Raw genomic sequence first — 24,676 nt, 5'->3', positions numbered from 1 at the left:
CAAAAGTTCGCCAAAACGCAAAATATCGATACTTTTATGACAGGCATACTTTATACTAGCCGTAAACTTATGTTTGCCGAAAAATTCACTCTAAGTTTTTATCAAAAAATTGCCTAAAACAGGGTTTATTCTGCCCATAAAGGCAAAACTGTCCCATATTGAAAAAGTAGGCATTGAGAAAACATCGTTTAAAGTTTGAAGTTTGACTTCTCATACAAACGTTCATGATTTTCTAGTACATTTCTACTTGCCATATTCATTCAGCACAACCTCACAAGTAACTCATTTTACTTCTATTGATCATCAAAATGTATAAACTTGAACACAATTTATGTTTCCCAGTTGCTTTTTCGGTTGAAAGTTCATATAGAGACTGTTATGCCTTTATTTTTCAATATGGGACTGCACCAAGTTCATATTTTTCAACAACATTTTCAAACAAATTGTGTAAATTTTTATGTGCATAGTAAAACACATATTAAAACATGGATATTGCGAAGAAAAAAGGTGTTGGTTCGAAAATCCATATGGGATAGTTATGCTTTTATGGGCAGTATTGTAATATACTCAAAAATAGCAGTTTTTTTTTGCAAAACTAAGTATAAATGTAAAATTTTGGTGACATGTTTCGTACGGTAAGGCAAATTTGGATAAATTTGAAAATAATATGTGGATTTCAATCAATTTGCAAATTTTTCCGTGAATTTATACATTGGTCGATCTTTTGCCCCATTATGGGTCAAAAATTGTTTCCAAGCATTTATGCAAAAACACCTCAAAGCATTCTTATGATAGGCCTAGGAACGCCCTTACATAGAATATTGAAAAAGATTTTATCTTCATTTGGTTCCATGCAACGAAATTTTGATCAAAAATTACAATATTCACGTCGAAAAACAACAAATAGCCATAACTTTTCCAAATCCCAATCGATTTTCATGATATTTGGAGTGAAAATCTCTAGCTATCTCTCTCTAGCTCTAAGCTAGAAATCCTAAAAATAAACATTTGCCCCCTCGAACTTTTGCCCCACTTTACTCTATATTTTGGTCGGTACTCAAGATTTTCACTTGGTCCACTCTAAAAGAACGCATATTTGAATGTTTCTGGCCTGACCCTGCAAAACCTTAATTTTCAAGCTATCGTAATGCTATTGATTTCGGGATTGACGATATGGATTATTGAAGAATTAAAAATACTGGTTTCGATGATCTGTTTATCTTAGAGATATGCACCCAGTTTGACCAAGTAATTATTAAATGATTGTTATTTCCCAAGAAATTGTTCAGTCAGAGTGAACCAACTCACTTAACGGTGTTCTAAAGTTCAGTCAGAGTGGACCAAGTACATATAGTCCATCAAAAAATCGTTATATTAGAGCTTTGGATTATATTTTTTTCGTGATTATCACTTCAAATTATATTGCTTGAAAGTAATACAAAGATGTGTAGAAATATTTAACCATTTTTTTTCACGAGTTAGAAAAATAGAAAGCTTTAGACTTTAAGCCCATTTTTCTCGAAAAAAGAAAAAATATCACTTGGTCCACTCTGACTTAACGCCGACCAACTGTCAGGACGAAAACATGTGTTGTCATATTTAACTCCTACGAAAAGAAAAAAAAACTCGGTTTGCTGTATCGTCATAAAACATTCTTATGCCGACACTTACAGTCGCGAACCATTCAAAGTTTGTTGAATAAAGTGAACCTTTAACAAGTCTACACATATAGTGTAGAACCATTCAATTTTTTTAAATTACAGAGATAAAGGTAAAAAAGTGGCCTTTCGAAAAAAAAAAATACGTGAAACATACAAAAAATATAAATAAGAGTTTCTGCCAACACTCACAGTGACGACCATTCATAGTTTGTTGAAAAATCATATATATGTCCCACCATTGTAACGATTAGCGATTACATATGTTACAGATTTAAAATAAAAGCATGGAACGAGCTCACCAATTAATCCTTATTAATCCTTAATCCTTATCCCTACACATTTCGGCTCGTGGCACGAAGCCTTTTCGGGATGCGTTAAGCTTCTCGTAGAACTTTCACGTTTCTTGTGAACGATGCAGCTGTTCCATTTCTTAACATTCCTCTTCTTCCAGGCGGCGCTTTTTGTTCCTTGCTGCAGCATGGCAGCCCGCGCTGCATCCTTCTCCTCCAAAACCTTTACGAACCATACATCTCCGTTTTACAAACTGATTCAATTTATGAACCAATTCAATTTACAAACCCCAATCTAGTTCGTAAATTTAAGCTACAGTGTACATCATTTGAGTCAATGCTGCATTTTTCTCCAAAATCTCCTGGCACTCTTCGTACCAGACAAATTCAAATGCTCAACACTTCAAACTAAATTTTCTCTGATAGTTCTATGTTTTTCTAATCTAATCATAAAACCATGTAGATTTACTGAAAACATTTAAGTCGGAGGATTATTTAATACTTATAAGCCTTGTATTCAAATCAAGACCGAAATTAGTCCTCATACCAACATACATGAGCTATCAAAAGTAACCATGTTCTTAATTTGAACATAAAATTAGAAAATCTTCAATTGCCTTAACTCCGCCTTATCCTTGAATTTGCTCACATCCGACACCAGAGAATGTTAAATGATCTCCATTCATAACGCCTTTCATAAAAATCTTTCAACACGCCGCTGAAAATCCCGACCAAAACACATTTCTCATCTGGCATCCAATCTTTTTTTTTTCCTCCATTGGCAGATCAAAGGAAACGCAATAAACAACCTGCTGGTCCGGTTGACCCCCAGTCTGGAATATCTGGAAGATGGGCAGCGGGACGACGTCCAGCACAAGATCGACGTCATCCGGCAGAAGTGGATCGAGCTGAAAAACTTCGTCATCGTACGGGTGGATATGCTCAAACTGTACATCCGCTTCCACCAGGAGGCGGAAACGTTGCGCAATCTGTTCGAGTCGTTCGACATCCAGAGGACGGCGTTCCGCAGTGCCGAGCAGGATAGGCCCCTGCTGCAAGCGGCCCTGGACAATATTAGGGCACAGTTGGGTCAGTTGAAGACGATCGGCGAACAGTGCATCGACGAGCTGGAGAAGGTAGGAGGGGGTGGTTGGGAGGTGACGAATAAAGAAAATTTGACGGAGGAATGTGTAACAGATTTTTTTGAATGTGGTTCATCGAACATACTAAGAAGACACAGCAGAATGCTCAATTGAATTTCAAATGCTAGCATTCATATTTGAGATGCATTGTCCCAACTGTAGCCAAAAGTGACACCCAACGGACGGGTTATGCATAAATCACTTTTGAAAGACCATGAGAATCTATACGTGACTGCCAGACAAAACACGGAACGATCTACTTAAGAGAAACAGCCAACCAACTGCATCTATTTAAACCCTTTGGCGACCGGGCATGGTTTGGGTACACACTGAACTAACTCTGCGGTAGAGGGGAAGCAAAACGAACCTTATGTTGGGTACAGCAGTGCTCTAGTACATGCATTAATATTTTAAACGAATTGAAATGTTGGATAGGGCCCAAGAAGTGGACAGGCGCTTATTTGTTTGTATACCGTTAGGATCGTGTTACAGGCGGATCATCTAACATGGTTCAATGGACCTGTGTGCAATAACTGCTTGTTTCTGTTGAACCAATCTCACGTGTTGGCAATTAAATATCGTTTAACAATGGTGCAATGGTTTTCGAATATACGATTGACCATTCAATTTAATTTTTTATATACAATCACTTGGTGCTGGTGAATTGAATGTTCTTGAAAATATTTCACGCTGTTTTGACAGAGATGTTTCCCCTATACGGAGAAAACAAAAAACCCATATTTGAGTATTTTTGAACTTAATTTTGAGTTATTTTTCTCTCCCTATTTCTTTCGTTCCTTCTATTGTTGTCAAAAAGCGAACAGCAAAACGACCCAAAAACCGAACCTTAGTGTGTTACCTCAAATTTGAGTAAGTGGCATAGTGCTGGAAATTGAGGTATTTGATCTGCCATTTGAGTGAAAAGAACTTAGCCAGTAAGTAATTTTTGCATGGCTGCAAATTAAAACAACTTCTACTTCATTAACTCAAATTTAGGTTAACGTACGAACCCACCGAATTGAGTGGAATGAACTCACTGTTTTTGTTTTGTAATTTCTTTATTAGTATCACTCCAAACATTACATTCATTTCTTATATCTAGGTGTTCTGTGTTATTAGACAACACTATCATCCTAATTTGGTAAAACAAATTTAAGATTTTATTACCATTTTTTTAACAACATATTACATTTCATTTGCCGAAGCAGTTCAGATTTTTTACAGGTGAGTTGATTTCACCTGCTTATAAAAAACGAACATGTTTCCAATTTACTTAACCTAAATATATAACACATTGATCGTTGCAATAGAAGATTGTAACGAATTTTGCCTGAAATTAAATATTTATAATTTTATTTGACATTTGTTCCAATTTTTCAACATTTGATTTTCTATGTAACTCATTGATGCTATACCAGGGAGGAAGCTTCAGAATCATTTTCAAAATTTTATTTTGAATTCTCTGCAGAGCTTTCTTCCTGGTATTACAACAGCCAGTCCATATTGGTACAGCATACAGCATGGCTGGCCTGAAAATTTGTTTGAATATCAAAAGATTGTTCTTAAGACAAAGTTTTGATTTTCTATTAATAAGGGGATAGAGACATTTCACATATTTGTTACATTTGGCTTGAATGCCCTCAATGTGATTTTTGAAAGTTAAATTCTTATCTAGTATGAGCCCTAGATACTTAACTTCATCTGACCAATTTATTGGAACCCCTCTCATCGTGACAACATGTCTACTTGAAGGTTTAAATAAAGAGCTTTTGGTTTATGTGGAAATATTATTAGTTAAGTTTTGGAAGTATTAGGAGAAATCTTCCATTTTTGCAAGTATGAAGAAAAAATATCCAAACTTTTTTGCAATCGACTACATACGACACGCAGACTTCGTCCTTTGGCGGAGAGGCCTGTGTCATTCGCCAACAAGGATTTTTGACATTTGTCTCCCTTTTAAAAGGCATGTATGCCTCTTCCACGGCTCGGCGATCAATCCCGATCATGTCGATATCGTCCGCAAAACCAAGGAGCATATACGAACGTGTGATAAAAGTGCCATTCCTATGCACGCAACTTCTCCTTATTGCTCCTTCTAACGTTATGTTGAACAATAGGTTTGAAAGTGCATCGCCCTGCTTCAATCCGTCTAAAGTTACGAAGGATGTGGAAATCTCATCCGCAACACGTATACTTGATTTCGATCCTTCCAACGTTGCACGAATCAGTCTAATCAGCTTCGTCGGAAAGCCATGTTCCATCATTATTTCCCACAACTCGTTTCTTTAACTGAATCGTACGCCGCCTTGAAATCAATGAACAGATGATGAGTCTGCAAGTTGTACTCCCGGAATTTATCGAGGATCTGTCGCAGGGTAAACATTTGATCCGACGTCGATCGGTCCTCACGAAAACCAGCTTGACGAAGGACTCTTCAAGCGGTCTCAATCTGTTGAACAGAATACTTGACATATTTTGTACGCCGAATTGAGGAGTGTTATTCCACGGTAATTGGCGCACTTTAATCTATGCCCTTTTTTGAAGAGAGGGCAAATGAGGCCATCCATCAAGCTAGCAGGCAGTTCTTCTTCCTCCCATATCCTTAGTAGTATATGGTGAATTATTCTTTGCAGCTGCTCACTACCGTGCTTGAGAAGTTCGGCCGAGAGCCTTGTTGTTCTTTAGCTCTTTAATCGCCTTCTTAACCTTATCTAGAGATGGAGGCTCCACAGCTTGACCGTCGTTGTCGATGTTCATTCTGTTCTCCGATGCTCTATCGTTCCCTCCATTCAGTAACGTTTCGAAGTGCTCTTTCCACCTGGCAGCCACCATCGTTTTATCTGTCAGCAAATTACCTTCACGGTCGTAGCACATGACGGGAGACGGCGCTGACTTTCTCCGCACGCCATTGACAGTTTCATAGAATCGTCGCATATCGTTCTGTTCCATACAGTTTTGCGCCTCGGCTATCACATTCTCATCAAAGTCTTTTTTCTTCCTGCGATGGATTCGCTTTTCGGCTGATCTTGCTTACCTGTACCGCTCTCTGTTCAGCCTGGTACCAGACACTAACATCCGACGTCTGGCCACGTTCTTCTCATCCGTCACCCTCTGGCACTCCTCGTCGAACCATCCACTTCTGGGGCGTCTTCGAGCAGTACCTATCACTTCTCGCGCTGTTTCACTCACCACTCCATGGATTGCATCACATAGATTGTTGAGGTTTTTGCTCACATTGACCTCACTTATCCGCTCGTCCAGCTTTTGGTGGTATTCAGCTGTAACACCGTCTGCTGAGAAGCAGAAGAGGTCTTGAATTCGCTACAGTTGACAACCGCGCTCGAATTTTACTGACAACGAGGTAGTGATCCGAGTCAATATTAGGACCCCTGAAACTCCTAACATCGATGACATCTGAGAAATGTCGGCCATCCACCAGAATATGGTCTATCTGGTTGCAAATACAGTCATCTCTCCCTTACTCGATATTGAAGGGACTATCGAGTTAGGGAGGTGTCGAGTTACAGAACACAAAACAAGTGTAACTGCGATCCAAGGGACCATCGAGGTAGCCATGAATACCAACTTTTACTATGGTTCTCTAACTCGATATCGAGATACGGAATATCGAGTTAGGGAGAGTTAACTGTATCACCATTTGGATGCCTCCAGGTGTGCTTCCGAATATCCTTGCGTGCAGATTAGGTGCTGCAGATGGCCATCCCCCTGGCAGCAGCGAAAGTCACTAGTCGTAGGCCGTTGTCAATGGTAACGGAGTGAAAACTCTCCTTACCGATGATCGGACGGAAAAAGTCCTCTCTTCCGACCTGCGCGTTCGCATCTCCGATAACGATTTTCACGTCGTGTTTTGGGCACTCTCTCTCGCTAATCAGTTTCCACTTCATAACGCCTTTCATCTGCTTCCCGATCACTATGAAACCGACTCCATGTTCTGCCTTATCGCCGCCGCTGTGGTAGATGTTATATTTGAACGTAGTGTTGGCGATGGGATCAACCGCCCGGAATTCACGTTCTCCAGATCTACGCCACCGCACTTCTTGAATGGCGGCCACGCCCACTCCAATCTACTGCAGTTCACGAGCCAAGAGGCTCGCTCGTCCGGGTTCATTTAACGTCCTGACATTCCAGGTACCAAGTTTCCATTCATAGTCCTTATTTCGTTACCAGGTCGGTTGCCGAAAATATCGTTCGTTATTTCTTCTTTCTCCATTTTTCGTGGTACGTGAGAAATTCGGTATGCTACCTTACCGGGGTTGCGCTACCTACATCACGTTGATGGGGCTGCCACCTTAGGTTTGTTGACGTGATACAACATTTCATACTAAGCCGCTGGATACCAGAACAGACGCTGTTTTAGCCGCACCTCCTGGTGAACAGACGCTCGGGACGCACCCCCTCACTCTAGCTGATGTCAGAAGGACAACAGTGCTCAGGTTGCACTACCAGCTAGGTACGCAACTCTTAGCTGGCGGTCTTTGTCATCGTTAGACCCAAGGAAGCGTGAGGTAGGGACTTGCGAGGACCAGAGCTATGTTGGACGCTCCTTCCTGGTAGTCGGCTCACCATTTTACAACCCAGTCAAGCTATATCTCCTGCAAAACATTAAGTCATTGTACGCATGCTCGGTGAATTGATGTAGCAGAAAATGTCATACATCATAATTTAAACATCAATTAAATCAGTGTGCTATTAAATCTGGACGAATTGTAGCAATTATTTTGTGAATTTGATCTTTGAGACACGTGCACTGTCTTATTATGCTACTCGTTATCAATAAAAAAAGACGCCATCTTGTTAATGCTTCCAGTGGATGGCTAAAGATTTGCTCTTTTGAAGAAACACACTACTCGCTCAGTGACACATTCCTTACGAAAATTTTCTCGGGATGCAGTGGGAATCGTACCAAGACTCCTCGGATCGATATAGCCTAATGGTTGATGGCACTGATCATTCGGCCTCGAAGCTACTTTGACTATCATAAATGAACGTGACATGCTGTCACAGTAACGTTACGTTTAGTCATTAATATTCAGGATACATTCGAGCTCGTTCATGTCAAACACTAATAACCACGTTAGGAGCCGTTTATGAATAACTTAAGGCTTAATGGAGGAAGGAGGGCTTGAGATTTCTTATCCACCAATTTAATGTTTATTTACTTAAGGTGACGCATGTCGGCATCCGGACATGGCTGGCACAATGGACTTGTGGCTCTACTCACGATTTCAAATGCACTAATCTGCCGAAATAATGAACGAACAAAGTAAATCTTCTTGTTTTAACCCGTTAAGTTGAATTTGCATCGAAACCAAACCTCAACTTTTCTAGAGCACAAATCTGGAGAACCAGACAGCGGTTTGAGCTGAAAACTTAATCGATTGGTCACAACCTGGTGGTGACCAATCGATTAAGTTTTCAGCTTGCACGGCTTTTTTGTTCTCCAGATTTGTGCTTTTGAAAATTTGAGGTTTGGCTTCGATGCATCTTCACCTTAACGCCCAAGGTATCCCACAATTGTGCTTAAGTCCCGAAATTATTATTAATAGTTAGGTTCCCATAAAATAAACACAGTTTCAGCAAAAAAATTCAAGTCTTTGGTGAGAACCCGAAAAAAATCCTAAAAGTGTTTCGTCGATATCTGAAAGCACTATAAAGTCAATTTTGAATTTTATTAAGACAAAATTAATGCAAGTTGCTCCTTTAGAAACAGTAAGCGTTGTAAAAAATATTTTCGGTTGGAAACGTTCAACTTTTTACTACCACAGGGGAGAAAGCTTACGCTTACAACAAAGGATCCAGAAAAAGTTAAAAGTCCGACTTTGACAATGCTCCGTCGTTTTCTAAGCGATTTTCAATTTTTGCAGCAATGGAATTATACATTTTCCAAGAACAATATACGTTTAAAATGTATTTTAAGAAAAGCATACCCAAAAAATTTTTTCAACAAAATTTTCTTCTTAGTGTTGTTTGGTACGGAATTGTGGCATAAATCTAGCGATTTTATTTGGTAAATTATGGTTTCTTCGGAGAAAATAAGTTCCGGAAACTCATTTCACACGTATGTGTTGAAGTAAAAAATGTTGATGTCACTCAAAATTTGTTTTAGTCAAAGTACCTCGAAAAACTATGAAAAATTATTTTTTAACATTGTTTGCCTATGATGCAAAATTTAGCGTATCTGTCAAATGATACAAACTCTAGTGGAATTAGGTACTGTACTAAATTTAGTATTTCATTTACTTAAAATTAAAATTAATTTTGAGTGTTATCTAAAATTCAATTCTTGCTCAAACATGTTCCTTAGACATCTAAAGGAAAATTATTGTAAAAAAAACACCATTGCTTTGCATTTTGATTTATAGACTAAAAAACCTTGAGTATTTAAAAGCTCTTCAGGTTAAAAAATAGGTCTTAACAAGAAACTTTATTTTTGCACTGACGCGTTGACTAGACTTCTACAAACAATGCATTTTCGAAGAAAATACATGTAATTTCCATGAATTTTGATTTACAGGCAAGCAGTTTAAAAAATGGTTTTATGTAGTTCTAAGGTAAAATACATTTTGGGTGTTTTCCAATATTCATATTCTGCTCGAACATATTTTCTAGATTTCTAGAATGAAATTTATGTCGAAAAACTTGAATATTGTCGCTTCATTATGAATTAACTAGCAAATATTTCAAAACAAAGATGGTTTCTTCTACAATACCTACATACCTCGATATAACGTAACCTCTTTATAACGTAACTCTTTGTGGCGCAAAAAACATTTTCCATGATTCAAACACCAACCAATACCAAATCAAAGCAATGCAAGCGTTTACTATCACTGAATACAGTCATAAATCGATATCGAGTGAGCTATAAGCTAATATTAAAACCAACATTTTGTCATTGCTGTATATTTGTATATACCATTCTTCTTCATTTTTGTTACATTTACACTTCCACTGGAACCAAGCCTGCTAGGCCAAAGACCACGGTTCATCCAAAGTTTAAAATTTTTGTCTGGACAAATGACCACGGTGAGGGAGGGGGGTGGTCTGTAATCCAAAAAAAAACTGTTCACGTGGTTAATGGACAGCCCCTAAAGTGTTTCGTAGTTTTTAGAGTGAAACAAATTTTGAGTATAATTAATAATTTTTATTTACACTCAAAAATGTTCATTGGACTACTCTAATCAAGTTGATGTTATTAAAATCACATGTCACTGCTTTGAATTTTGTTTTTTAAGCAAACATTTTGAAATACAGAGTATTTATTATTATTTTTTTAGTAAAATTTATTTTGACAGTAACCAAAAACTCAATTTCTGCTAAAACGATTTCACTGCACTTCTACAATAACTTTCATGTCAAAAAAACTTCATGTCATCTCTTTGAATTTCGTTTTATTGTTAAGATTCTATGACACTACCCCGAACGCCACTACCCCGAATGCCACTACCCCGAACGCCATTACCCCGAAAGCCATTACCCCGAATGGGTCATTACCCCGAACGCCACTACCCCGAATGGGTCACTACCCCGAATGCCATTACCCCGAATGGATAACATTTTGAGACAAATTCTAGTTAGAGAGTGGAGAGATAATTGTACGATTCCTTTTGAGTATTTCACGAGTTTGGCTCAAAAATGTATTTTTCAAATATTAGAAAATAAAAAAAACAGCTAGTTGTTCAGCAAATAATTTTTACCCACTAAGTTTTGTCCTCTAATTTTGGGAAGATTCACACAGCCACGTTGCAATGCTCTGAAGAACAGCCTATTTCGAAAAGAATGGTGAATTTATTATGAGAAGGATAGCTATAATATGTACAAAATTAGGATGTAGTAAAGTCTCTTATTGGACGTCGGTAGCCACTTCCTTTACTCATTTTTATAGGTGTCGGGCATTAAGATTAAGATCTTCTTAAAGATTTTGTTTCGTAAACGATGGTAATGGAAGTTCACCCTGAGATAGTCGCTGCAAGTGTTGTTCTATGGAACCCGCCTAAAAACCAACCTAATAGACGACCGTTCCGCTATCGCACTTGTACACTTGTACATGTTAGAAAAATCGGCGGCCTCTGATTGACGCTACAGTAAGAACTTTTGTTGATTTGTGGGATCATTAATTTGAATTTCTGTGAGATAAACACAAAACATTTTTTTTTTTGATTCAAGATAATGAAGAAATGATGATGGCAAACAAGTGAGACCTGTCTGTTTTAATACAAGAAGATAAAAGAAAGGGAAATTTTCTGATTAGAATTATAGCAGGAATCACTTTAGTGAATGTCTTCAAGATATATTCCTTTATAAAAAGTTGTTCTATATGGAAATATTAGTGACTAGCTTATCCAATAAAAACGTGAAAGAACAGACTATTTAAAACAGAAGGGCAAATTTCTGGTGAAATGTTTGCAGCTATGGCGTGAATGATAACTGTAACAACGTGATGCTATGACACAACCTATATTCATAAGAAAGAAAAATATTTGTTCAAAAACAAAATAGAAATATGAACACCACGACAAGTCCAAATACCAGTGATTACGCATCTGTTAAGCAACACCATATTGATGGTTATGGATTAGAATTCCTTTCAGTCAATAAAAGGCTTATATTATTAAAGCCCATTCACAAATTTCGTAACGCTGAAGGGAGCAAAAAAGTTTGTGGGTGGTTGTCCTCAAAATGTTACAGCCCATTCCCAATATGTAGAATTTCCATACAAAAAAATTGTACGAGGGGGTGGGTAGGTGTTAAAATTGGCAATTGTTGGCGAAATGAAATTTGTGAATGAACCCTTGAATTGCGAAGGTGCCCATTGAGCTGATAAACAGGCACTGTCTCAGAAAGAATGAGAAGAATATAGTTGCCATCAAGATATTTCGAAAGAATAGCTGACATATAAAAGAACCCGAGGAGGAACAAATAACTCCCCAATAACTTATGCATACCATTTTTTGGTATCATACCAAAATTAGGTATTGTTCAGATGTCAATACCTCATTTTGGTATTATAATGGTATTGAAAAAAATCTTCAAAACAATTAAAAATACTTCATTGAGGTATTTAACAGCTATTGAGGTCTGCTGGAGGTATTGAGCTACAATTGAAAAATTTCATTTTTATATGAAAATCCATCAAGTATTATTGAGGTATTACAATACCTGATCTAGTTATCAGTTTGGTGTTCGTAGAATATGCTTGAGATATTATTTGAGGTATTTTACCTCTTATGCAGGGCTAATTCATACCTCATTCAGGTATGTAGTATTGGAAATTATCTGGTATGGAATACCTCAATTTGGTATTCAGTAGTTATTTTCTTCTGCTCGGGAAGGGATAATATATGATGAACATTTTACCGACGAATTTTGCGTGCCATTAATTACCAGCCTTCATTAGAGACGCATTTTTGCACGCAAAACAAGATACTGTACTGTATCTCATATTATTCGGGGTAATGGCTCATTCGGGGTAGTGGCCTTCGGGGTAATGACCCATTCGGGGTATTTATTGGCTTTCGGGGTAGTGACCCTTTCAGGGTAGTGGCGTTCGGGGTAATGGCGTTCGGGGTAATGGCGTTCGGGGTAATGGGATGGAGCCATTGTTAAATGTATTTTCCAAAATGCTAGGAAGTGTCTATTGCTAATTTTATTCGGGTAGACGCATTTATTTAGAACCTATTCAAATAGACGTTGATCTTGAATATGTGTCTTGAATGATGCTCGGTTCCATTGCTGCAATAATTTTTGAAATCGCTTCGAAAATAGCAGAGATATATATTGTAGAAAGTTGGACTTCCGACTTTTTCAGAGGGTTGTGCAGATGTTAAGACACATTTGATCATACTGTAGCGCAACCTGGTGAGTGAATTACGAAATATGATTTCCACTGAGTGGAAGGCATCAGTTCTATGAACAAGTTATCCAAACATAATACCATTATATTTTGTGTCGTTTTCAAGTTATTTGCGTTCATCACTGTCCTCACTTGAGGACGCTGGACGTTCACGGGTTAATCAATGGTCAAAAGCGTAATTCCTTTCCCAAAATTTTGAAAATATCACTTTTTGAGGTTTTCTCAGAGAATTTCTGCAGAGAGTAATTATTAAGGAAGGAAATCCTCAAGATATCCCGACCAATGGATTACAACAAAAAACAAATCAATTATATCAATCATCATATCAAAATTTGTTATAAACAACAAATTTTGTTTCATTTTTGTTAAAAGCTCTTTGAGTTTGATGCAAGATTGGAAAAAATGGTATAACAACAAAATTGGTTTGATTTTTTTTTAATCATTGAAATATTTGTTATGATGCATCAGAGAGCGTTTGATAATACATGTGCATCAGATTTTCCTCGATTGGAAAGCATACGTGAATTGCCAAATATACTTTAAACTGCGTCTAGTACACTTAAATATCGTTCATTCAATACAATTAACCTTTTTTCCGTGTCTCTATTCTTTGGGATGCTAAATTGAGGTACACTATTTTGGACGGAAAAACACATTTCTGCATAAGTTTTATTTATTTTGAAATACGATCTCTGATATAATTCAGCTAGGATGATCAACAGAATTTGTTATAATTTAACTATAAATCACCCTGTTTCATGGAACACATTGACTTATAACTTTGTTTGAATTATAACACACTTTGTTACAATCTTGTTCAATGAAAAGAAATGTTGTTACAATTTTTGGTTATTTTAACTACTAACCTGCTCAAATTTTATAACTCATTTTGTTAGAAAAAATCGTGCTTACTTAGTAGCATACTCTGTTATAATACGCTGGTCCGTATTGCATCAAAGGTGCTTAGGAGTTATTTCATGAGTTTTCCAGAAACATCAACAGAACATGAACTACTTCACAGACTTTTTTCAGAAATTCGCCAAAGACATCATAAAATAAATATAGGGATTATTCAGCAGATACTGTCTATTATCAGGAACCAATTGTGTTTTTTTAGAGAATATCAACACGTCATTGAACACTTTGAATAAGAGCTCTAGTAGCAATTCCTGCTCGAGTCTATGCCTTAAGAAATGCCCAAAAGAATATGTAAAGATCTTCTTAGAAAACGGAATTATTAGGATTCTTCGACGAGTAGTTATAAGAATTCTCATTTTATTCCTAAGGAATCTAGCATTGTGTTTTTGACTAACATTCTGCCATGAATTCTCTGATGTATTTTCAGAGGAGCCTAGAATTTTTTTTTTTTTTGCTAATACTTAGAATCTTGGATGATTTTTGGTGATATGTTTGAAAGAAGCCCGATTTTAGTTCATTATCTCATAAATATTCTGAGCTCAACAAACAAATACAATTACTTGTATTTAAGCAGTTGATTTGCGTATTCTATCATTTGATACAACTAATCATTAAATTGGCAGGTACACTGATAAGCAAAATAAAGTTCCCACCTTACCAGTTTTCGAATTTCTGTCATTGGTTTGGTTCAAATTAAAGTTAACACACTTAAATCTTTTTTTGATATTTTATTATTGATATTCTTTTAAAGTTGCACTTACGAAATTTTGATAAAAAAAAAATTTACTCAAAAATAAGAAAATCAATTTGTATTGAGAAAAAAAATAGTGACAAAAAAAAGTGCCCACTTGCTTCTTGGCCCCAGAAAAGATGATTTAAGAAAAATAAAAAGCAATTTAATAGTTAATGTGGCCTCCTTTGGCCTTAAGGACTTGCTGGAGGCGCTTTGGCATGCTCTTCACCAGGTTTTGTAGGTGGTGTGGAACTAGTTCTTCCCAGGCGCGCTCCAAGGCTTCAAAATAAATATTTTTGTTGGTAACACCAGTTTTGTCAACCTTGGCATCGTGTTAAAACAATAAAAAGCGTTCCATCTTCAATAAGGCAATATATATATGAATTTCGATAGTCCAGTTCGCTGCGTGTACGAACAGTTTGATGGTTCCATATAAAACATATAAAAAGTGTAACATAGGGGAGAGGTGGTTGAAAAATGTTATTTTTCCATAACCTACTTAATGAACACTCCTGAAAAAACTGTCACATCGGACTTTGCTGTGCGCGGACTAGTTTTTAAAGCTGTGTATCGTTTTAAAGCCACTGTTAGCGGCGTCGATGATGAATTGAAAATTTGTAGCTCCGAAACTTTTGATTTTTTGTAAAAAAAAGTTCTATGGAGAAGTCATAGTGAATCGTTTGAACGACATGAAAAAAATATACACTGAAAAAGTTATTTTTCTCATGAAAAATTTTAAACTTAAATTTGAAATTACACATTTTTCTTAAATCTTCTTCATGAAATTTTTCTTAAAACAACTCTTGGTCGATTTTCAAAATATTGGTGTTTCTTAAAATAAACACGTTTCGATTATAAAATAAGCATATTGAAATTATTCTGCTTCATATTAATTATCATGAGAGGCCTTCCTTAGCCGAGTGGTCAGAGTTCACGACTACAAAGCAAAGCCATGCTGTAGGTATCTGGGTTCGATTCCCGGTCGGTCCAGGATCTTTTCGCAATGGATATTTCCTTGACTTCCCCCTCAATTTTTATTTATATAGACAGACCGTTACCATCAATAAGGCAGTAGAGGGAAATATGAAATATACTCTCGAAAACCAATTGTCCATAATGGAAAATCATGAATAACTAATGAAAATGGTAATTATTTAATTTATATTTTTTTTTTTTCATCAAACTAATCTGTTTCCTTTGAAGATTCTGGAGTGAAAATTTCAAAAATTTAAAAAATGGTGTATACCGTCGGACGGGGCTACTTTGGACACTCAGCTTTGGTATTTATTTGCAGCGTAAATATTAATCTGAGCAATTTTGTGTCTTCAGCACTTTTATTACCCAATATATGCTCTACCACTAGGCATTATTTGTTTCAGGAACAATATCAACAATAACAAGATAAACTAGAAAATATTTCAAGAAAGTCAGAATAAATATTCTCAAGGTATAAAACATTGGCTATGCAAACATTGTTGGAATTTTTCCCATGTCGTGGAAAGTTATTGGGAGCATCACAAAACTATCAAATGGCCAAGTTTCATAAAAACTTTGTGGTTTGTTTTGCTTAAAATTGTTGTTTTATTAAAATAATTGATCAAATGTCTTTGTTTTGGTTTGTATATTTTACAACATAAAAAAATTGAAATAAATATTTGGGATAGTGAATAGACATGAAACACACATGTATCAATACGTATCAATGACAAGTTCACAAAATCATCTCTAAAAAATATTGTCCGTCATATTTTACATGAATTTGCAGTACAAAACAATTGCATCCTTCAATTCCTAAAATAAACTACTCTTAAGCCAGCTCTAAACTGCTAAGAAGCTAAAACCATATTACAAAAGCAAACTTATACTTTTTTACGACCATGCAAAACTTTACTTCATAGATTGCGTTGTTGATGAAAATTACATTTTAGTTACAAGTATTAATGTGATCCTTCTATTTATTGGTCATATAACAGTAAGAATAGAAAAGACAGTTTTAGTACATAGCTCATTTATCATAGCAGTACCTAGTAGTTACATCGTTCGTTTATGTCAACTTAAAAATCAAGCATTCTTAACTGATAGTTCCATTTAAGAGGAGATTGAAAGTTTAAGTTTCATACCGCAAACTAAAAATAGTGAATAGCATTTTCTAAATTATGTGTATCAATGAAAAACGTTCAATAACATCACAATGGACCATAATCTACAGAATCAGTTTAAAATTTATAGGAAAAAAACATTTCATTATCAAATCGTGAAAATGTCCAAAGTAGCCCCTTTTTTGTCTTGAAGGACACACTTTTTTCGCTATTCAAGCATTTTTGTTATTTCTAGATGGATTTGCCTCATATTTTGCATATTTGTTACGTGCATATACAACTTAATTATATGCAAGAATTATCAATATCTATCCAAAATTCTGTAAGTTTCAAATCCTCAAAGTTGAAGAATGTGGAAATAATGTCAAAAGAAGTCCCGTTTGACGGTATATGTAATTTTAAAATGAAGTTTTGTAGCCTTTTTTTCTAAGCTGTTTCCTGCAAATTCTCCATAGAACATTTTTCTCTTAAATGAACAGTTTTGGAGCGGCAATTTTTTAAATAATTGCACGCAAAAACTCATAGGCCATTTTCAAAAGTTGAGTCAAATTGATCGATGTCCATTGAAAACATGTATTCTTCTTCTTCTTCTTTTTGGCATTAACTTCCCCACTGGGACATAGCCGGCTACTCAGCGTAGTGTTCTTATGAGTACTTACACAGTTATTAACTGAGAGCTTTCTTTGCCACAGTTACCATTTTCGCATTCGTATATCGTGTGGTAGGACGATGATACTCTATACCCAGGGCAGTCAAGGAAATTTCCATTACGAAAAGATCGTAGACCGACTGGGATTCGAACCCAGACACCTTCAGCATGGCTTTGCTTTGTAGCCGCGGACTCTAACCACTCGGCTAAGGAAGGCCCAACATTTATTCTACCATAACGAAAACATGTGCAAAATTCACCGCAAATCTAAGATGGTCGTGTTTTGTTATCAACCGATTTGACATGGAATTGGTCATATTTGGAAATATGGAGGGTGTTAGAACTCATTTCATCATTTCACTCCATTTAATTAAAAAGTAAGCTTTCATATTAAATTATATAAATTTGGCATATGCTTTCTTTATACCCAAAAATGCCTATTTGCATCATCGGTTCGCCATTTTTACCCTAGCGTTACTTTTAAGAAGGGCCTAAGAAAAAAAGCCTTAACAATTTTCAAAAAATTAAAACTCAGAAACTATTTGTCTGATCGGTTTGGTGTCTTCCGCAAAGTTTAAGGTTATTGTTGGAACTATCTGGAAAAAATGCACACTGTAAAAAAAATGTTGTAATTTTTTTTTATTTCGAAAATAAAGATTAAAAATCCATTTTTTCAAAAATCGTTTTTTTTTATTTACTTATTTTTTTATATTTTAAAGTAGACAAAAAATGGAGTCTTTCGCACAGTGGGTAAAGATGGAGAAATCATGGACAAAAAAGTTATGATTTAAAAAAAAGGTTGATTTTTTAATATGGTCTAAATAAACTTTTTGAATGCTTTTCGACCCGATTTCATGAAAGTACGCAAAATTTGCAACAAAAAAGAAATATAAGAAAATTTTGCTAATTGCTACCGTTTCCGAGATACAGCGATTTTAAAATTAAATTTAGACAGTTAAGAGTTGGAATTGCCCTGCCCTTGTCGTCCCTTCACTTGTAAACTTTTCTTTGAGCTGCTCAATTATTTCATAGAATTCGCCAGTTCTATTTTCATCCAATTTAGCTTTCTTATTTAGCGCAAAGATGTTTTGTCTAATGCTGTTGACTATCTCGTGATATTTTTTCGTGACATATTTAGTAGAACTAATTTTTGTTTTTTCGAACGGCGCTACGAGTATACTTGATATTGACTCATTGAAAATATCGATATTCACTTTTTGGATGTATTCAGGGACGTTGGAATCCGTTGTCTCAATCGATGTTGCTGACGTTGCTTCTAATGTCTCCTTACTAGAAACATTCAAGTTGGAGTTCGTTGATTCTATTGAAGTTGCTGACGTTGCTTCCAATGTCTCCTGACTAGGAATATTGATATTGGAATCCGTTGACTGCATGGAAGTTGCTGATGCTGATGCTTCTATTGTTTTCACTTCCATGCAAACATCTTCCTCTTCACTACTTGATAAGTCATCACTGCTTGATAATGCTGTTCTTTTGGCCAATTGTAAACGACACGAATCGCAAATTTTAAATTGTTTATTAAACTGATTTTCATCTGCAAATCCTAGTTCAACTAATTTGGCAATATTACTTTCCATGAGATTTCGGTAACTTTTTGAACACTTTTTTGAAAACACATTTACACAACCTTTGTTGACGGTGTTCATTTTATACTTCATTGTTCTAAGCTATCTTTTACTTTTCACTTGATTATCACTTGCTTGTGTCTTTGCTGCATCAGCTCTTTTTTATACCAACATGGGTACTTGAATCAACTATTAGGTAGGTTTCTGTCCGACCACAAAAATAAACCAACGTGCTGTACTTTGAGAAAACATCAGGTATAGTTGTGTGAGACAACTGGGCACGTTACTCCTCTACTCACAAAGCTTTTGTTTTCGAATGGAAATATTTCATTATCTTAAATCGATGTACCGTTTTGATTCATATTACGGACAGCTTCAAATTCCGGACACTCTACTTTGTATGGGAAACATTTCACGCGAAATGTTTCAATTTTTGCTGTTCAAAAGTTCTCATTTTCAAGGCTCGTTTTAGTAAACTTTTTCCATAAATATCTTTGAAAATTTATAATGCCCAACTACCTTAGATGTCTCTTTGGTGGTTCAACGATTTCGATTGATGATTTGACTGTTCCATTAATGATTATCATGAGCTGTCCGGAATTCGATTCAAAGTGTCCGGAATATGAGGCAAAAGTGAGGAAGCGTCCGGAATAAGAATCATGAAAAGGCCACACATTTTGATTTATTTTAAATTTATGAAGTTGCTGAAGCGTATTCTCCACCCACCGTTCGAAAGTAAAGGGCTTCCGACGCTCGATAGCGCTAAGGAATCATACAGAAGGATTAATTTTGAATGCTCTATGCTGGATTATATTTCCCTGAGTCCTTAAGTGTCCGTAATATGAATCAAAACGGTAAATGCATTTCACGTATTGATTGCTTTATATTCGTTATTTTGTTAATTTTTTAACTTTTAACATTTCGTTCCATATTTTCTTGATAATTTCATATCAAAATATCACAATGTTGAATGTTGAAGTTGTGTTTCGTTAAAATAAATAAATAAATCATTTTTACAGGGCACACTTTTTATTTCGCCTCATACCTTAAAAAATTACCAAATCAATATTTTTTCAAACATTTTAATCAAAAATTATCTGCTCTTTCAGACAATGAACAAATTTCTAGGCTTATGAGCCTCGAAAAACATTCGAAAATGACCGAAAATTGAAAATTATATCATAATTTTGTATTAAAATCGCTGTATCTTTAAAACGGTAAAAGTTAGCCTGATTTTCCCGTAAACCGTTTTAGTTGTAAATTTTGCGTACTTTCATAAAATCTAGTTGAAAAACATTTAAAAAGTTTATTATGACCATTTTTAAAAATTCACCTCTTTAAAGAAAATCATAACAAAAGACACCAAACTGATCGGACAAACCGTTTCTATGTTATATATTTTTTTTAAATTATTAAGGAATTTTTTCTTAGGCCCTTCTCAAAAGTAAGGCTAGAGTCAAAATGGCAAACCGATGATGCAAATAGGCATTTTTGGGCATAAAGAAAGCATGTGCAAAATTTCATCCAAATCAAAAAATATAAAAATGAAATTTGGGAATAAAGTCTTCATTTTCTGTGGAACCGCTCATGGGTAAAATTATGAAAAATTGGCTGGGTAGCTTAGTCTAGCATACAAGAGTTCTGGGTTCGATTCCTAGTCGAGCGCGTGGATTTTTTTCATAATTTCACCCATAATTTATCCATCTTTACCATGCGTAATGAGTTAATTAATTAAATAACCATGCGAATTGGATTACAGAACAGCTCAATATAAGCGCCAATTTATAAGCTTCCATATGTTTTTTTAATAGTATTCACTTAGAATTAGTGGTTCGTCATTTGGTATGTTTTTGTATCTTCTTTTTTGCAGCATTATTTTAATTATGTAGGTACTGCAAAATTGTCTTAAATCATTCAACCCTCTGTATTTCCCGTAGCACCTAAAAAATTGGATGTCATTTCAAACAGTATGTAAATACCGTCGAAGATTTCGCGGGCGCGTTCTCATCACCACCAGCTCAAAATACAGCCCCTCTCACACAACAGTCCCATTCATCGCAGCATCCCAACAGCTGCACCCAGGCGTAGGAAGTTGCCCAAACCGTCGGCCACACAATCAAAACACAAACCGTCGGAAAAAAACAATAGGGTAGAAGCACCGGTTTTGGCCAGCTTACGAGAGGCCAGCTCTCAAGGATGCTTAATAATGCGCAAAGAAAAATAGAAAAAAATATTGCAGTATCCGTTCGAGTTTGGCAACATTTTCAAATATTGCCTGTTGCCAGAAACGAATGGTTTTTTAATGGTGCATTTTTCTAACACAAATTGTGAATCGAATGGCAAAGTTATTTTACAACCTCAGTTTTGATTAATTTGTAAATAAAAATTGCCAAAATAGGACACATTTTGGAAAACTATAAGATTTTGGCACGGTGTCAAAATGAATGTTACCTATATCAAACGGTATGTTACTCAACTCGAACGGTTTCGTGTTGCCAAAATCAAACCGAGCCAAAAACGTACAGTGCCAAAATCGATCAAGCACTGTAAAAAAGTAGGTTTTGAAAAAAAAATCAAACATTACAATTTTTTTATAAACTGATGCCTTCCTAAAGATGTTCTTACAAAAAACTTAAAATAAGCACATCATCATTCTTGGGCACCATGGGTTTTCGAACATTGTATGTTTTCTGGGGCACCCTAGTGCTAACCCTCTATGGGTATAATTAGTACCATGACCAAAACCGGTGCTGCTACCCTACGGGCCCTCGCCGTCCCCAGTCAGGGCAGCTGTTTAATGGTGGATGCAAATAATATCCGTAACAACAACAACAACAACAAACACCATCACGCCCTGTGGGTTCTAACGAAAACCGTTTTCTGCTTCTTGTTCTATTTCGGTCAACAGGTCGCCGATCCGTACTTGCTAAAAGCGCGCGCAGCCCAGTGCGTCGATCGGACGCTCACCGAGTTAAACGCGCGCCAGTTGACCGCCACCGATGAGTGGGAACGCTGGAACGCCCAGCAGAGATCGGACGCCACGCTGAACGACATCATGGCCGCCAACATGGAGGTACGATCAAGATCAACACTAAGGATCTCCAGGAGCCTGATGTAACGTTCTTCCTCTTTGTTTTCGTCCCATTACAGACTCTCGCAGCAGCTTCCAAACTGGAGGAGCAACTCTACCCGATCTTCAACACCGCTTCGGACAACCCGGCCGATCTGAGTGCATTTATCGCGACCAAGCTCAATCAGATCCAATCGGACATCCGATCGGCCGAGAATGAGCTAACCAAACGGTTCGAAACGATCGATCAGCTGGCCGCGGACGGTTCCGATGCCAATGACAAAGTGATTCAAGTAAAGAACAGTTTGAACTCGATCAAAACCAAACTGCACACGATCGCGGCCGATTTCCACGAACTCGCGTCCGTTATCGATCGGTTTTTGAGGTCCGTGTTGACCTGTCGGGACAACATCAAGGACTATTTCGCCAACAAGCAGCCCATTTCCGGTCCGGATAGCGTCGAATCGATCACCAACAGCTACGAACAGTTCAAACAGAACACCATGGAGTACTTCCGGAATCTGCTCAAGCAAAGTGAGCAGATCATCGAGCGGATCAAAGTGCAGGAACCTCCGGGAGCAAAGGAGCAGGACACGGACAAGATCATCACACTGTTGGAGAATCTGCGGACGTACTTTGAGACGCAGACCGAGTCGGAGAACTCGGAGTTGAGAAAGCAACACGCGGTGATTGGCTTCGATCGCAGCTTGAATGAAGTTCGGGGGGAGATAAGGGATAAGCTGGATCAGGTGAACCGTGGTCGGGGACAGTACGGGGAAAACGCCGACGGGGCGCGTCGTAATCTGGCTGCGCTCGATGAGTTCGAGAGGAGCTTGAAGGTGAGTAGCACAAACAAATGCTCTTCAATGAATGCCAACTAGACTTCTGCGCCGTCACCGGCGATACATTATTCTCCACGCCAACGTTGGATGTGGGATCGACGACACGTCATACGCCGATCAGTAACAAGCCGCCGATTTCTCATTTTCATGCCTAATAATAATTCAAGCGCTAAATTTTATTTAGCAGCAATATACCTACAAGCATAATATTACGAATTTCATCTAGAATGAGTCAAATTATTGAAATTCGTGCCTGAGAATCTTGGATTTCGATTTAATTTTACAACTGACAACTGGAAGATAAACTGATACCAAGAATTTATCCAAGATTGCATTTCACTATGTATTTTTCTAGAAAGTTCCATAAGAATTCCATCTTTCTTCAATTAGTGTCAAATATTTTCCATTCATTGAGCCATTATTGATGACGGGCGACAAGATACCTTTCGGCGCACAGGTCTAATGTAAACGAGCAATGCAAAAGTGAAATGCAAATTTCCCATCCGCCATTCAACTCCTAACCCCCAAACTGATGGTTCAAGGTTAAAACTTTTGCGAACACTTCAAAGGCTGTCGAGATTTATGGTGGCGTAATATGAACCCACTAGCGCAAAAATATCCGGGGAAAGCTGGCGTCACAAATCAGCTAACGCGGGCGTCGTGTTTAACGATCGAGCGAGGGTGCAAAACTTACTTCGTCAGAACTTCTTTGGCGTCATTTACTGTGGCAAATCAGCTGTCGAGTGGAAAATGTTTATTTCTCTTTTCCGTATGGCGTGATGCTGGCTGCCTATTTGTGAATTGAAAGGGGTATTTTCATCTAGGGTCGTAAATGGATTTGATTTTATTGACTGCTGACTGATTGCGTTGATCCCGGAAATGTCATTGGAATGGATAAAATGTATAACAGTGAATGCCAAACTCTATGGTTGATAGAAATTAAATAAAATGTGGACAAAAGTTTACGAGTCAGAAAGGGTATGTATGATGTCCATAGGTAACCCACGCTGTCAATTCACCTAGAACACGTTGGTTCAGGCGGTTTCGTACTCTCCTTGTACTCTGTTCACGTGTGCAAACCGAAACGCTCGAACCTGAACCTAAACCCAAACATGTGTAAAGTGAACATCGGTTCAAACGCCGATTCGAAAACCGGTGCATTTGTACCTCGATTGCAACCGCGGTTCCAATTTTGCTGCAAATCTACGGTTGTATCCGGGGCTCAGAACGATGGCACAAACGGACAGACAGACTGTGTCTTGTTGTATGATTTAGTCAAATCAATATTTTTTTCCAAAAAGTTACTGCTAAATGTTATTTAAAGTATTGATCTTAGTTGATCTGCGTAAATAAAACGTTTATTCAAGCAAGAAGTTCCATACGTGATCGTAGAAATTTATTCGCATGGATTTCAACAGTTCTCTGTGTGTCTGCTTTGTGCTATTATTTGAACCTAAGTTTGAACCGAAGTACACATGTACCGGGTTCGGTTTGATACACTGGTACAGAGAAAAAGCGCGTTTACGATTCAACACAAGTTGCAAGGTTCAAACCAAAGTTGCACGTCGGTTCTGTTCATAGGAAGACTTCCACATCAGTTTTTTTCTCGGCCGAATCGTCTGAAACATTGCAATAAGAAGCACTTCAAAATGACGCATATTGTGACCAAATATGAGCTCAGTATCTTTCAAAAAACCCCACTGCCGAAGTGAATCAAATCTGCCAAGAATAGGATCCGGCTCCCTAGCTAGTAGGCGGCGATCGAATTTCTGAACGCACGATAGCTGGCGCAATCCAGCTTGTCTCCTTTTT

At 37.1% G+C, this 24,676-nt stretch overlaps 1 protein-coding gene across 16 annotated transcripts in view; it reads left to right on the top strand.

Moving 5' to 3' along the window:
* The window catches only part of LOC5566335 (titin), a 446,003-nt gene that overhangs the window by 259,843 nt on the left and 161,484 nt on the right, over positions 1 to 24,676 (top strand). For 11 of the 16 annotated variants that reach the window (XM_021841039.1, XM_021841049.1, XM_021841034.1 and 8 more), the window contains exons 9-10: positions 21,861 to 22,025; positions 22,103 to 22,861. In XM_021841039.1, coding sequence (XP_021696731.1) covers positions 21,861 to 22,025; positions 22,103 to 22,861 — 924 coding nt within the window. Of the gene's footprint in view, positions 1 to 2,736; positions 3,088 to 21,860; positions 22,026 to 22,102; positions 22,862 to 24,676 lie in introns of all 16 variants that reach the window. The other 5 variants (XM_021841045.1, XM_021841042.1, XM_021841043.1 and 2 more) reach the window with 1 other exon arrangement.

The sequence above is a fragment of the Aedes aegypti genome, chromosome 2, assembly GCF_002204515.2.
Source record: "Aedes aegypti strain LVP_AGWG chromosome 2, AaegL5.0 Primary Assembly, whole genome shotgun sequence".
Classification (NCBI taxonomy): domain Eukaryota; kingdom Metazoa; phylum Arthropoda; class Insecta; order Diptera; family Culicidae; genus Aedes; species Aedes aegypti.
This window is presented reverse-complemented; position numbering and strand designations above follow the sequence as displayed.